The 17,067-nt window shown below is 51.9% G+C and overlaps 1 protein-coding gene across 1 annotated transcript in view; it reads right to left on the bottom strand.

Annotated features, from left to right (window-relative positions):
• Positions 1-970: 970 nt before the first annotated feature.
• The window catches only part of LOC140399682 (glutamate receptor ionotropic, NMDA 2D-like), a gene marked incomplete at its 5' end in the record, with an annotated part of 270,641 nt that continues 254,544 nt past the window's right edge, over positions 971-17,067 (bottom strand). The window contains one exon of the mRNA XM_072489226.1: positions 971-1,199. Coding sequence (XP_072345327.1) covers positions 971-1,199 — 229 coding nt within the window. The remainder of the gene's footprint in view (positions 1,200-17,067) is intronic.

Raw genomic sequence — 17,067 nt, 5'->3', positions numbered from 1 at the left:
TGTATCTAACCCCGTGCTGTACCTGTCCTGGGAGTGTTTGATGGGGACAGTGTAGAGGGAGCTTTACTCTGTATCTAACCCCGTGCTGTACCTGTCCTGGGAGTGTTTGATGGGGACAGTGTAGAGGGAGCTTTACTCTGTATCTAACCCCGTGCTGTACCTGTCCTGGGAGTGTTTGATGGGGACAGTGTAGAGGGAGCTTTACTCTGTATCTAACCCCGTGCTGTACCTGTCCTGGGAGTGTTTGATGGGGACAGTGTAGAGGGAGCTTTACTCTGTATCTAACCCCGTGCTGTACCTGTCCTGGGAGTGTTTGATGGGGACAGTGTAGAGTGAGCTTTACTCTGTATCTAACCCCGTGCTGTACCTGTCCTGGGAGTGTTTGATGGGGACAGTGTGGAGGGAGCTTTACTCTGTATCTAACCCCGTGCTGTCTCTGTCCTGGGAGTGTTTGATGGGGACAGTGGAGAGGGAGCTTTACTCTGTATCTAACCCCGTGCTGTCCCTGTCCTGGGAGTGTTTGATGGGGACAGTGTAGAGGGAGCTTTACTCTGTATCTAACCCCGTGCTGTACCTGTCCTTGGAGTGTTTGGTGGGGACAGTGTAGAGGGAGCTTTACTCTGTATCTAACCCCGTGCTGTACCTGTCCTGGGAGTGTTTGATGGGGACAGTGTAGAGGGAGCTTTACTCTGTATCTAACCCGTGCTGTACCTGTCCTGGGAGTGTTTGATGGGGACAGTGTAAAGGGAGCTTTACTCTGTATCTAACCCCGTGCTGTACCTGTCCTGGGAGTGTTTGATGGGGACAGTGTAAAGGGAGCTTTACTCTGTATCTAACCCCGTGCTGTACCTGTCCTGGGAGTGTTTGATGGGGAGAGTGTAGAGGGAGCTTTACTCTGTATCTCACCCCGTGCTGTACCTGTCCTGGGAGTGTTTGATGGGGACAGTGTAGAGGGAGCTTTACTCTGTATCTAACCCCGTGCTGGATTGGATTTGACGCCCGTGTCCTCACCGTCACCGAGGAACTGGAGCAGAGCGAGGTCAATGGGCCGTTTCCACTTTGACCCTTTCTGAAGAGCGATCCCATATCCGGTTGTTGCAAAAACCTTCCCACTTCCGATAGTCACCAACTTGCATCCATCGTCTTTACGAGCCATGTAATTAACAACAGCAGCATCGTAAATAAATGCATCGAGTTTCCTGGGAGGGAGAGAAGGCGCAATGTTAATGACACAGAGTAAAGCTCCCTCTACACTGTCCCCATCAATCACTCCCAGGACAGGTACAGCACGGGGTTAGATACAGAGTAAAGCTCCCTCTACACTGTCCCCATCAAACACTCCCAGGACAGGTACAGCACGGGGTTAGATACAGAGTAAAGCTCCCTCTACACTGTCCCCATCAAACACTCCCGGGACAGGTACAGCACGGGGTTAGATACAGAGTAAAGCTCCCTCTACACTGTCCCCATCAAACACTCCCAGGACAGGTACAGCACGGGGTTAGGTACAGAGTAAACTCCCACTACACTGTCCCCATCAATCACTCCCAGGACAGGTACAGCACGGGGTTAGATACAGAGTAAAGCTCCCTCTACACTGTCCCCATCAAACACTCCCGGGACAGGTACAGCACGGGGTTAGATACAGAGTAAAGCTCCCTCTACACTGTCCCCATCAAACACTCCCAGGACAGGTACAGCACGGGGTTAGATACAGAGTAAAGCTCCCTCTACACTGTCCCCATCAAACACTCTCAGGACAGGTACAGCACGGGGTTAGATACAGAGTAAAGCTCCCTCTACACTGTCCCCATCAAACACTCCCAGGACAGGTACAGCACGGGGTTAGATACAGAGTAAAGCTCCCTCTACACTGTCCCCATCAAACACTCCCAGGACAGGTACAGCACGGGGTTAGATACAGAGTAAAGCTCCCTCTACACTGTCCCCATCAAACACTCCCAGGACAGGTACAGCACGGGGTTAGATACAGAGTAAAGCTTCCTCTACACTGTCCCCATCAAACACTCCCAGGACAGATACAGCACGGGGTTAGATACAGAGTGAAGCTCCCTCTACACTGTCCCCATCAAACACTCCCAGGACTGGTACAACACGGGGTTAGATACAGAGTAAAGCTCCCTCTACACTGTCCCCATCAAACACTCCCAGGAGAGGTACAGCACGGTGTTAGATACAGAGTAAAGCTCCCTCTACACTGTCCCCATCAAACAGTCCCAGGACAGGTGCAGCACGGGGTTAGATACAGAGTAAAGCTCCCTCTACACTGTCCCCATCAAACACTCCCAGGACAGGTACAGCACGGGGTTAGATACAGAGTAAAGCTCCCTCTACACAGTCCCCATCAAACTACCCAGGACAGGTACAGCACGTGGTTAGATACAGAGTAAAGCTCACTCTACACTGACACCATCAAACACTACCAGGACAGGTACAGCACAGGGTTAGATACAGAGTAAAGCTCCCTCTACACTGTCCCCATCAAAAACTCCCAGGACAGGTACAGCACGGGGTTAGAGACAGAGTAAAGCTCTCTCTACACTGTCCCCATCAAACACTCCCAGGACAGGTACAGCACGGGGTTAGATACAGAGTAAAGCTCTCTCTACACTGTCCCCATCAAACACTCCCAGGACAGGTACAGCACGGGGTTAGAGACAGAGTAAAGCTCCCTCTACACTGTCCCCATCAGACACTCCCAGGACAGGTACAGCACGGGGTTAGATACAGAGTAAACCTCCCTCTACACTGTCTCCATCAAACACTCCCGGGACAGGTACAGCACGGGGCTAGATACCGAGTAAAGTTCCCTCTACACTGTCCCCATCAAACACTCCAAGGACAGGTACAGCACGGGGTTAGATACAGAGTAAAGCTCCCTCTACACTGTCCCCATCAGTCACTCCCAGGACAGGCACAGCACGGGGTTCGATACACAGTAAAGCTCCCTCTCCACTGTCCCCATCAAACACTCCCAGGACAGGTACAGCACGGGGATAGATACAGAGTAAAGCTCCCTTTACACTGTCCCCATCAAACACTCCCAGGACAGGTACAGCACGGGGTTAGATACAGAGTAAAGCTCCCTCTACACAGTCCCCATCAAACACTCCCAGGACAGGTACAGCACGGGGTTAGATACAGAGTAAAGCTCCCTCTACACTGTCCCCATCAAACACTCCCCGGACAGGTACAGCATGGGGTTAGATACAGAGTAAAGCTCCCTCTACACTGTCCCCATCAAACACTCCCAGGACAGGTACAGCACGGGGTTAGATACAGAGTAAAGCACCCTCTACACTGTCCCCATCAAACACTCCCAGGACAGGTACAGAACGGGGTTAGATACAGAGTAAAGCTCCCTCTACACTGTCCCCATCAAACACTCCCAGGACAGGTCCAGCACGGGGTTAAATCCAGAGTAAAGCTCCCTCTACACTGTCCCCATCAAACACTCCCAGGACAGGTACAGCACGGTGTTAGATACAGAGTAAAGCTCCCTCTACACTGTCCCCATCAAACACTCCCAGGACAGGGACAGCACAGGGTTAGATACAGAGTAAAGCTCCCTCTACACTGGCCCCATCAAACATTCCCAGGACAGGTACAGCACAGGGTTAGATACAGAGTAAGGCTCTCTCTACACTGTCCCCATCAAACACTCCCAGGACAGGTACAGCACGGGGTTTGATACAGAGTAAAGCTCCCTCTACACTGTCCCCATCAAACACTCCCAGGACAGGGACAGCACGGGGTTAGATACAGAGAAAAGCTCCCTCTACACTGTCCCCATCAAACACTCCCAGGACAGGGACAGCACGGGGTTAGATACAGAGTAAAGCTCCCTCTACACTGTCCCCATCAAACACTCCCAGGTCAGGTACAGCACGGGGTTAGATACAGAGTAAAGCTCCCTCTACACTGTCCCCATCAAACACTCCCAGGACAGGTACAGCACGGGGTTAGATACAGAGTAAAGCTCCCTCTACACTGTTCCCATCAAACACTCCCAGGACAGGAACAGCACGGGGTTAGATACAGAGTAAAGCTCCCTCTACCCTGTCCCCATCAAACACTCCGAGGACAGGTACAGCACAGGGTTAGATACAGAGTAAAGCTCTCTCTACACTGTCCCCATCAAACACTCCCAGGACAGGTACAGCACTGGGTTAGATACCGAGTAAAGCTGCCTCTACACTGTCCCCATCAAACACTCCCAGGACAGGTACAGCACGGGGTTAGATACAGAGTAAAGCTCCCTCTACACTTTCCCCATCAAACACTCCCAGGACAGGGACAGCACGGGGTTAGATACAGAGTAAAGCTCCCTCTACACTGTCCCCATCAAACACTCCCAGGTCAGGTACAGCACGGGGTTAGATACAGAGTAAAACTCCCTCTACACTGTCCACACCAAACACTCCCAGGACAGGGACAGCATGGGGTTAGATACAGAGTAAAGCTCCCTCTACACTGTCCCCATCTAACACTCCCAGGTCAGGTACAGCACGGGGTTTGATACAGAGTAAAGCTCCCTCTACACTGTCCCCATCAAACACTCCCAGGACAGGTACAGCCCGGGGTTAGATACAGAGTAAAGCTCCCTCTATACTGTCCACATCAAACACTCCCAGGACAGGTACAGCACGGGGTGAGGTACAGAGTAAAGCTCCCTCTACACTGTCCCCATCAAACACTCCCAGGACAGGTACAGCACGGGGTTAGATACAGAGTAAAGCTCCCTCTACACTCTCCCCATCAAACACTCCCAGGACAGGTACAGCACGGGGTGAGGTACAGAGTAAAGCTCCCTCTACACTGTCCCCATCAAACACTCCCAGGACAGGTACAGCACGGGGTTAGATACAGAGTAAATCTCCCTCTACACTGTCCCCATCAAACACTCCCAGGTCAGGTACAGCACGGGGTGAGGTACAGAGTAAAGCTCCCTCTACACTGTTCTCATCAAACACTCCCAGGACAGGTACAGCACGTGGTTAGATACAGAGTAAAGCTCCCTCTACACTGTCCCCATGAAACACCCCCAGGACTGGTACAGCACGGGGTTAGATACAGAGTAAATCTCCCTCTACACTGTCCCCATCAAACACTCCCAGGTCAGGTACAGCACGGGGTTAGATACAGAGTAAACCTCCCTCTACACTGTCTCCATCAAACACTCCGGGGACAGGTACAGCACGGGGTTAGATACCGAGTAAAGTTCCCTCTACACTGTCCCCATCAAACTCTCCAAGGACAGGTACAGCACGGGGTTAGATACAGAGTAAAGCTCCCTCTACACTGTCCCCATCAAACACTCCCAGGACAGGTACAGCACGGGGTTCGATACACAGTAAAGCTCCCTCTCCACTGTCCCCATCAAACACTCCCAGGACAGGTACAGCACGGGAATAGATACAGAGTAAAGCTCCCTTTACACTGTCCCCATCAAACACTCCCAGGACAGGTACAGCACGGGGTTAGATACAGAGTAAAGCTCCCTCTACACTGTCCCCATCAAACACTCCCAGGACAGGTACAGCACGGGGTTAGATACAGAGTAAAGCTCCCTCTACACTGTCCCCATCAAACACTCCCAGGACAGGTACAGCACGGGGTTAGATACAGAGGAAAGCACCCTCTACACTGTCCCCATCAAACACTCCCAGGACAGGTACAGAACGGGGTTAGATACAGAGTAAAGCTCCCTCTACACTGTCCCCATCAAACACTCCCAGGACAGGTACAGCACGGGGTTAGATACAGAATAAAGCTCTCTCTACACTGTACCCATCAAACACTCCCAGGACAGGTACAGCATGGGGTTAGATACAGAGAAAAGCTCCCTCTACACTGTCCCCATCAAACACTCCCAGGACAGGTACAGCACGGGGTTAGATACAGAGTAAAGCTCCCTCTACACCGTCCCCATCAAACACTCCCAGGACAGATACAGCACGGGGTTAGGTACAGAGTAAAGCTCCCTCTACACTGTCCCCATCAAACACTCCCAGGACAGGTCCAGCACGGGGTTAAATCCAGAGTAAATCTCCCTCTACACTGTCCCCATCAAACACTCCCAGGACAGGTACAGCACATGGATAGATACAGAGTAAAGCTCCCTCTACACTGGCCCCATCAAACATTCCCAGGACAGGTACAGCACAGGGTTAGATACAGAGTAAGGCTCTCTCTACACTGTCCCCATCAAACACTCCCAGGACAGGTACAGCACGGGGTTTGATACAGAGTAAAGCTCCCTCTACACTGTCCCCATCAAACACTCCCAGGACAGGGACAGCACGGGGTTAGATACAGAGAAAAGCTCCCTCTACACTGTCCCCATCAAACACTCCCAGGACAGGGACAGCACGGGGTTAGATACAGAGTAAAGCTCCCTCTACACTGTCCCCATCAAACACTCCCAGGTCAGGTACAGCACGGGGTTAGATACAGAGTAAAGCTCCCTCTACACTGTCCCCATCAAACACTCCCAGGACAGGTACAGCACGGGGTTAGATACAGAGTAAAGCTCCCTCTACACTGTCCCCATCAAATACTCCCAGGACAGGTACATCACGGGGTTAGATACAGAGTAAAGCTCCCTCGACACTGTCCCCATCAAACATTCCCAGGACAGGTACAGCACGGGGTTAGATACAGAGTAAAGCTCCCTCGACACTGTCCCCATCAAACACTCCCAGGTCAGGTACAGCACGGGGTTAGATACAGAGTAAAGCTCCCTCTACACTGTCCCCATCAAACACTCCCAGGACAGGTACAGCACGGGGTTAGATACAGAGTAAAGCTCCCTCTACACTGTTCCCATCACACACTCCGAGGACAGGTACAGCACAGGGTTAGATACAGAGTAAAGCTCCCTCTACACTGTCCCCATCAAACACTCCCAGGACAGATACAGCACTGGGTTAGATGCAGAGTAAAGCTCCCTCTACACTGTCCCCATCAAATACTCCCAGGACAGGTACAGCACGGGGTTAGCTACAGAGTAAAGCTCCCTCGACACTGTCCCCATCAAACACTCCCAGGACAGATACAGCACGGGGTTAGGTACAGAGTAAAGCTCCCTCTACACTGTCCCCATCAAACACTCCCAGGACAGGTACAGCACGGGGTTAGATACAGAGTAAAGCTCCCTCTACACTGTCCCCATCAAACACTCCCAGGACAGGTACAGCACGGGGTTAGATACAGAGTAAAGCTCCCTCGACACTGTCCCCATCAAACACTCCCAGGACAGGTCCAGCACGGGGTTAAATCCAGAGTAAAGCTCCCTCTACACTGTCCCCATCAAACACTCCCAGGACAGGTACAGCACAGGGATAGATACAGAGTAAAGCTCCCTCTACACTGGCCCCATCAAACATTCCCAGGACAGGTACAGCACAGGGTTAGATACAGAGTAAGGCTCTCTCTACACTGTCCCCATCAAACACTCCCAGGACAGGTACAGCACGGGGTTTGATACAGAGTAAAGCTCCCTCTACACTGTCCCCATCAAACACTCCCAGGACAGGGACAGCACGGGGTTAGATACAGAGAAAAGCTGCCTCTACACTGTCCCCATCAAACACTCCCAGGACAGGGACAGCACGGGGTTAGATACAGAGTAAAGCTCCCTCTACACTGTCCCCATCAAACACTCCCAGGTCAGGTACAGCACGGGGTTAGATACAGAGTAAAGCTCCCTCTACACTGTCCCCATCAAACACTCCCAGGACAGGTACAGCACGGGGTTAGATACAGAGTAAAGCTCCCTCTACACTGTCCCCATCAAACACTCCCAGGACAGATACAGCACTGAGATAGATGCAGAGTAAAGCTCCCTCTACACTGTCCCCATCAAATACTCCCAGCACAGGTACAGCACGGGGTTAGATACAGAGTAAAGCTCCCTCGACACTGTCCCCATCAAACATTCCCAGGACAGGTACAGCACGGGGTTAGATACAGAGTAAAGCTCCCTCTACACTGTCCCCATCAAACACTCCCAGGACAGATACAGCACTGGGTTAGATGCAGAGTAAAGCTCCCTCTACACTGTCCCCATCAAATACTCCCAGGACAGGTACAGCACGGGGTTAGATACAGAGTAAAGCTCCCTCTACACTGTCCCCATCAAACTCTCCCAGGACAGATACAGCACGGGGTTAGGTACAGAGTAAAGCTCCCTCTACACTGTCCCCATCAAACACTCCCAGGACAGGTCCAGCACGGGGTTAAATCCAGAGTAAAGCTCCCTCTACACTGTCCCCATCAAACACTCCCAGGACAGGTACAGCACAGGGATAGATACAGAGTAAAGCTCCCTCTACACTGGCCCCATCAAACATTCCCAGGACAGGTACAGCACAGGGTTAGATACAGAGTAAGGCTCTCTCTACACTGTCCCCATCAAACACTCCCAGGACAGGTACAGCACGGGGTTTGATACAGAGTAAAGCTCCCTCTACACTGTCCCCATCAAACACTCCCAGGACAGGGACAGCACGGGGTTAGATACAGAGAAAAGCTGCCTCTACACTGTCCCCATCAAACACTCCCAGGACAGGGACAGCACGGGGTTAGATACAGAGTAAAGCTCCCTCTACACTGTCCCCATCAAACACTCCCAGGTCAGGTACAGCACAGGGTTAGATACAGAGTAAAGCTCCCTCTACACTGTCCCCATCAAACACTCCCAGGACAGGTACAGCACGGGGTTAGATACAGAGTAAAGCTCCCTCTACACTGTCCCCATCAAACACTCCCAGGACAGATACAGCACTGGGTTAGATGCAGAGTAAAGCTCCCTCTACACTGTCCCCATCAAATACTCCCAGCACAGGTACAGCACGGGGTTAGATACAGGGTAAAGCTCCCTCAACACTGTCCCCATCAAACATTCCCAGGACAGGTACAGCACGGGGTTAGATACAGAGTAAAGCTCCCTCGACACTGTCCCCATCAAACACTCCCAGGACAGGTACAGCACGGGGTTTGATACAGAGTAAAGCTCCCTCTACACTGTCCCCATCAAACACTCCCAGGACAGGGACAGCACGGGGTTAGATACAGAGAAAAGCTCCCTCTACACTGTCCCCGTCAAACACTCCCAGGACAGGGACAGCACGGGGTTAGATACAGAGTAAAGCTCCCTCTACACTGTCCCCATCAAAAACTCCCAGGTCAGGTACAGCACGGGGTTAGATACAGAGTAAAGCTCCCTCTACACTGTCCCCATCAAACACTCCCAGGACAGGTACAGCACGGGGTTAGATACAGAGTAAAGCTCCCTCTACACTGTTCCCATCACACACTCCGAGGACAGTTACAGCACAGGGTTAGATACAGAGTAAAGCTCCCTCTGCACTGTCCCCATCAAACACTCCCAGGACAGGTACAGCACTGGGTTAGATACAGAGTAAAGCTCCCTCTACACTGTCCCCATCAAACACTCCCAGGACAGGTACAGCACGGGGTTAGATACAGAGTAAAGCTCCCTCTACACTGTCCCCATCAAACACTCCCAGGACAGGGACAGCACGGGATTAGATACAGAGTAAAGCTCCCTCTACACTGTCCCCATCAAACACTCCCAGGACAGGTACAGCACGGGGTTAGATACAGAGGAAAGCACCCTCTACACTGTCCCCATCAAACACTCCCAGGACAGGTACAGAACGGGGTTAGATACAGAGTAAAGCTCCCTCTACACTGTCCCCATCAAACACTCCCAGGACAGGTACAGCACGGGGTTAGATACAGAATAAAGCTCTCTCTACACTGTACCCATCAAACACTCCCAGGACAGGTACAGCATGGGGTTAGATACAGAGAAAAGCTCCCTCTACACTGTCCCCATCAAACACTCCCAGGACAGGTACAGCACGGGGTTAGATACAGAGTAAAGCTCCCTCTACACCGTCCCCATCAAACACTCCCAGGACAGATACAGCACGGGGTTAGGTACAGAGTAAAGCTCCCTCTACACTGTCCCCATCAAACACTCCCAGGACAGGTCCAGCACGGGGTTAAATCCAGAGTAAATCTCCCTCTACACTGTCCCCATCAAACACTCCCAGGACAGGTACAGCACAGGGATAGATACAGAGTAAAGCTCCCTCTACACTGGCCCCATCAAACATTCCCAGGACAGGTACAGCACAGGGTTAGATACAGAGTAAGGCTCTCTCTACACTGTCCCCATCAAACACTCCCAGGACAGGTACAGCACGGGGTTTGATACAGAGTAAAGCTCCCTCTACACTGTCCCCATCAAACACTCCCAGGACAGGGACAGCACGGGGTTAGATACAGAGAAAAGCTCCCTCTACACTGTCCCCATCAAACACTCCCAGGACAGGGACAGCACGGGGTTAGATACAGAGTAAAGCTCCCTCTACACTGTCCCCATCAAACACTCCCAGGTCAGGTACAGCACGGGGTTAGATACAGAGTAAAGCTCCCTCTACACTGTCCCCATCAAACACTCCCAGGACAGGTACAGCACGGGGTTAGATACAGAGTAAAGCTCCCTCTACACTGTCCCCATCAAATACTCCCAGGACAGGTACATCACGGGGTTAGATACAGAGTAAAGCTCCCTCGACACTGTCCCCATCAAACATTCCCAGGACAGGTACAGCACGGGGTTAGATACAGAGTAAAGCTCCCTCGACACTGTCCCCATCAAACACTCCCAGGACAGGTACAGCACGGGGTTAGATACAGAGTAAAGCTCCCTCTACACTGTTCCCATCACACACTCCGAGGACAGGTACAGCACAGGGTTAGATACAGAGTAAAGCTCCCTCTACACTGTCCCCATCAAACACTCCCAGGACAGATACAGCACTGGGTTAGATGCAGAGTAAAGCTCCCTCTACACTGTCCCCATCAAATACTCCCAGGACAGGTACAGCACGGGGTTAGCTACAGAGTAAAGCTCCCTCGACACTGTCCCCATCAAACACTCCCAGGACAGATACAGCACGGGGTTAGGTACAGAGTAAAGCTCCCTCTACACTGTCCCCATCAAACACTCCCAGGACAGGTACAGCACGGGGTTAGATACAGAGTAAAGCTCCCTCTACACTGTCCCCATCAAACACTCCCAGGACAGGTACAGCACGGGGTTAGATACAGAGTAAAGCTCCCTCGACACTGTCCCCATCAAACACTCCCAGGACAGGTCCAGCACGGGGTTAAATCCAGAGTAAAGCTCCCTCTACACTGTCCCCATCAAACACTCCCAGGACAGGTACAGCACAGGGATAGATACAGAGTAAAGCTCCCTCTACACTGGCCCCATCAAACATTCCCAGGACAGGTACAGCACAGGGTTAGATACAGAGTAAAGCTCCCTCTACACTGTCCCCATCAAACACTCCCAGGACAGGGACAGCACGGGGTTAGATACAGAGAAAAGCTGCCTCTACACTGTCCCCATCAAACACTCCCAGGACAGGGACAGCACGGGGTTAGATACAGAGTAAAGCTCCCTCTACACTGTCCCCATCAAACACTCCCAGGTCAGGTACAGCACGGGGTTAGATACAGAGTAAAGCTCCCTCTACACTGTCCCCATCAAACACTCCCAGGACAGGTACAGCACGGGGTTAGATACAGAGTAAAGCTCCCTCTACACTGTCCCCATCAAACACTCCCAGGACAGATACAGCACTGAGTTAGATGCAGAGTAAAGCTCCCTCTACACTGTCCCCATCAAATACTCCCAGCACAGGTACAGCACGGGGTTAGATACAGAGTAAAGCTCCCTCGACACTGTCCCCATCAAACATTCCCAGGACAGGTACAGCACGGGGTTAGATACAGAGTAAAGCTCCCTCTACACTGTCCCCATCAAACACTCCCAGGACAGATACAGCACTGGGTTAGATGCAGAGTAAAGCTCCCTCTACACTGTCCCCATCAAATACTCCCAGGACAGGTACAGCACGGGGTTAGATACAGGGTAAAGCTCCCTCGACACTGTCCCCATCAAACACTCCCAGGACAGGTACAGCACAGGGTTAGATACAGAGTAAGGCTCCCTCTACACTGGCCCCATCAAACATTCCCAGGACAGGTACAGCACAGGGTTAGATACAGAGTAAGGCTCTCTCTACACTGTCCCCATCAAACACTCCCAGGACAGGTACAGCACGGGGTTTGATACAGAGTAAAGCTCCCTCTACACTGTCCCCATCAAACACTCCCAGGACAGGGACAGCACGGGGTTAGATACAGAGAAAAGCTGCCTCTACACTGTCCCCATCAAACACTCCCAGGACAGGGACAGCACGGGGTTAGATACAGAGTAAAGCTCCCTCTACACTGTCCCCATCAAACACTCCCAGGTCAGGTACAGCACGGGGTTAGATACAGAGTAAAGCTCCCTCTACACTGTCCCCATCAAACACTCCCAGGACAGGTACAGCACGGGGTTAGATACAGAGTAAAGCTCCCTCTACACTGTCCCCATCAAACACTCCCAGGACAGATACAGCACTGGGTTAGATGCAGAGTAAAGCTCCCTCTACACTGTCCCCATCAAATACTCCCAGCACAGGTACAGCACGGGGTTAGATACAGAGTAAAGCTCCCTCAACACTGTCCCCATCAAACATTCCCAGGACAGGTACAGCACGGGGTTAGATACAGAGTAAAGCTCCCTCGACACTGTCCCCATCAAACACTCCCAGGACAGGTACAGCACGGGGTTTGATACAGAGTAAAGCTCCCTCTACACTGTCCCCATCAAACACTCCCAGGACAGGGACAGCACGGGGTTAGATACAGAGAAAAGCTCCCTCTACACTGTCCCCGTCAAACACTCCCAGGACAGGGACAGCACGGGGTTAGATACAGAGTAAAGCTCCCTCTACACTGTCCCCATCAAAAACTCCCAGGTCAGGTACAGCACGGGGTTAGATACAGAGTAAAGCTCCCTCTACACTGTCCCCATCAAACACTCCCAGGACAGGTACAGCACGGGGTTAGATACAGAGTAAAGCTCCCTCTACACTGTTCCCATCACACACTCCGAGGACAGTTACAGCACAGGGTTAGATACAGAGTAAAGCTCCCTCTGCACTGTCCCCATCAAACACTCCCAGGACAGGTACAGCACTGGGTTAGATACAGAGTAAAGCTCCCTCTACACTGTCCCCATCAAACACTCCCAGGACAGGTACAGCACGGGGTTAGATACAGAGTAAAGCTCCCTCTACACTTTCCCCATCAAACACTCCCAGGACAGGGACAGCACGGGGTTAGATACAGAGTAAATCTCCCTCTACACTGTCCCCATCAAACACTCCCAGGTCAGGTACAGCACGGGGTTAGATACAGAGTAAAGCTCCCTCTACACTGTCCACACCAAACACACCCAGGACAGGGACAGCATGGGGTTAGATACAGAGTAAAGCTCCCTCTACACTGTCCCCATCTAACACTCCCAGGTCAGGTACAGCACGGGGTTTGATACAGAGTAAAGCTCCCTCTACACTGTCCCCATCAAACACTCCCAGGACAGGTACAGCCCGGGGTTAGATACAGAGTAAAGCTCCCTCTATACTGTCCACATCAAACACTCCCAGGACAGGTACAGCACCGGGTTAGATACAGAGTAAAGCTCCCTCTACACTGTCCCCATCAAACACTCCCAGGACAGGTACAGCACGGGGTGAGGTACAGAGTAAAGCTCCCTCTACACTGTCCACACCAAACACTCCCAGGACAGGGACAGCATGGGGTTAGATACAGAGTAAAGCTCCCTCTACACTGTCCCCATCTAACACTCCCAGGTCAGGTACAGCACGGGGTTTGATACAGAGTAAAGCTCCCTCTACACTGTCCCCATCAAACACTCCCAGGACAGGTACAGCCCGGGGTTAGATACAGAGTAAAGCTCCCTCTATACTGTCCACATCAAACACTCCCAGGACAGGTACAGCACGGGGTGAGGTACAGAGTAAAGCTCCCTCTACACTGTCCCCATCAAACACTCCCAGGACAGGTACAGCACCGGGTTAGATACAGAGTAAAGCTCCCTCTACACTGTCCCCATCAAACACTCCCAGGACAGGTACAGCACGGGGTGAGGTACAGAGTAAAGCTCCCTCTACACTGTCCCCATCAAACACTCCCAGGACAGGTACAGCACGGCGTTGGATACGGAGTAAAGCTCCCTCTACACTGTCCCCATCAAACACTCCCAGGATAGGTACAGCACGGGGTTAGATACAGAGTAAAGCTCCCTCTACACTGTCCCCATCAAACACCCCCAGGACAAGTACAGCACGGGGTTAGATACAGAGTAAAGCTCCCTCTACACTGTCCCCATCAAACACCCCCAGGACAGGTACAGCACGGGGTCAGATACAGAGTAAAGCTCCCTCTACACTGTCCCCATCAAACACTCCCAGGACAGGTACAGCACGGGGTTAGATACAGAGTAAACCTCCCTCTACACTGTCCCCATCAAACAGTCCCAGGACAGACACAGCACGGGGTTAGATACAGAGTAAAGCTCCCTCTACACTGTCCCCATCAAACACTCCCAGGACAGGTACAGCACGGGGTTAGATACAGAGTAAATCTCCCTCCACACTGTCCCCATCAAACACTCCCAGGAAAGGTACAGCACGGGGTTAGATACAGAGTAAAGCTCCCTCTACACTGTCCACATCAAACACTCCCAGGGCAGGTACAGCACGGGGTTAGATACAGAGTAGAGCTCCCTCTACACTGTCCCCATCAAACACTCCCAGGACATGTACAGCACGGGGTTAGATACAGAGTAAAGCTCCCTCTACACTGTCCCCATCAAACACTCCCAGGACAGGTACAGCACGGGGTTAGATACAGAGTAAAGCTCCCTCTACACTGTCCCCATCAAACACTCCCAGGACAGGTACAGCACGGGGTTAGATACAGAGTAAAGCTCCCTCTACACTGTCCCCATCAAACACTCCCAGGACTGGTACAGCACGGGGTTAGATACAGAGTAAAGCTCACTCTACACTGTCCCCATCAAACACTCCCAGGACAGGTACAGCACAGGGTTAGATACAGAGTAAAGCTCCCTCTACACTGTCCCCATCAAACACTCCCAGGACAGGTACAGCACGGGGTTAGATACAGAGTAAAGCTCACTCTACACTGTCCCCATCAAAAAGTCCCAGGACAGGTACAGCACGGGGTTAGATACAGAGTAAAGCTCCCTCTACACTGTCCCCATCAAACACTCACAGGACAGGTACAGCACGGGGTTAGATACAGAGTAAAGCTCCCTCTACACTGTCCCCATCAAACACTCCCAGGACAGGTACAGTACGGGGTTAGATACAGATTAAAGCGCCCTCTACACTGTCCCCATCAAACACTCCCAGGACAGGTACAGCACGGGGTTAGATACAGATTAAAGCTCCCTCTACACTGTCCCCATAAAACACTCCCAGGACAGGTACAGCACGGGGTTAGATACAGAGTAAAGCTCCCTCTACACTGTCCCCATCAAACACTCACAGGACAGGTACAGCACGGGATTAGATACAGAGTAAAGCTCCCTCTACACTGTCCCCATCAAACACTCCCAGGACAGGTACAGCACGGGGTTAGATACAGAGTAAAGCTCCCTCTACATTGTCCCCATCAAACACTCCCAGGACAGGTACAGCACGGGGTTAGATACAGAGTAAAGCTCCCTCTACACTGTCCCCATCAAACACTCCCAGGACAGCTACAGCACGAGGATAGATACAGAGTAAAGCTCCCTCTACACTGTCCCCATCAAACACTCCCAGGACAGGTACAGCACGGGGTTAGATACAGAGTAAAGCTCCCTCTACACTGTCCCCATCAAACACTCCCAGGACAGGTACAGCACGGTGTTAGATACAGAGTAAAGCTCCCTCTACACTGTCCCCATCAACCACTCCCAGGACAGGTACAGCACGGGGTTAGATACAGAGTAAAGCTCCCTCTACACTGTCCCCATCAAACACTCCCAGGACAGGTACAGCACGGGGTTAGATACAGAGTAAAGCTCCCTCTACACTGTCCCCATCAAACACTCCCAGGACAGGTACAGCACGGGGTTAGATACAGAGTAAAGCTCCCTCTACACTGTCCCCATCAAACACTCCCAGGACAGGTACAGCACGGGGTTAGATACAGAGTAAAGCTCCCTCTACACTGTCCCCATCAAACACTCCCAGGACAGGTACAGCACGGGGTTAGATACAGAGTAAAGCTCCCTCTACACTGACCCCATCAAACACTCCCAGGACAGGTACAGCACGGGGTTAGATACAGAGTAAAGCTCCCTCTACACTGTCCCCATCAAACACTCCCAGGACAGGTACAGCACGGGGTTAGATACAGAGTAAAGCTCCCTCTACACTGTCCCCATCAAACACTCCCAGGACAGGTACAGCACGGGGTTAGATACAGAGTAAAGCTCCCTCTACACTGTCCCCATCAAACACTCCCAGGACAGGTACAGCACGGGGTTAGATACAGAGAAAAGCATCCTCTTCACTGTCCCCATCAAACTCTCCCAGGACAGGTACAGCACGGGGTTGGATACAGAGTAAAGCTCCCTCTACACTGTCTCCATCACACACTCCCAGGACAGGTACAGCACGGGGTTAGATACAGAGTAAAGCTCCCTCTACACTGTCCCCATCAAACACTCCCAGGACAGGTACAGCACGGGGTTAGATACAGAGTAAAGCTCCCTCTACACTGTCCCCATCAAACACTCCCAGGACAGGTACAGCACGGGGTTAGATACAGAGTAAAGCTCCCTCTACACTGTCCCCATCAAACACTCCCAGGACAGGTACAGCACGGGGTTAGATACAGAGTAAAGCTCCCTCTACACTGACCCCATCAAATACTCCCAGGACAGGTACAGCACGGGGTTAGATACAGAGTAAAGCTCCCTCTACACTGTCCCCATCAAACACTCCCAGGACAGGTACAGCACAGGGTTAGATACAGAGAAAAGCTCCCTCTACACTGACCCCATCAAAC

This window comes from Scyliorhinus torazame, chromosome 23, assembly GCF_047496885.1.
Source record: "Scyliorhinus torazame isolate Kashiwa2021f chromosome 23, sScyTor2.1, whole genome shotgun sequence".
NCBI lineage: Eukaryota > Metazoa > Chordata > Chondrichthyes > Carcharhiniformes > Scyliorhinidae > Scyliorhinus > Scyliorhinus torazame.
This window is presented reverse-complemented; position numbering and strand designations above follow the sequence as displayed.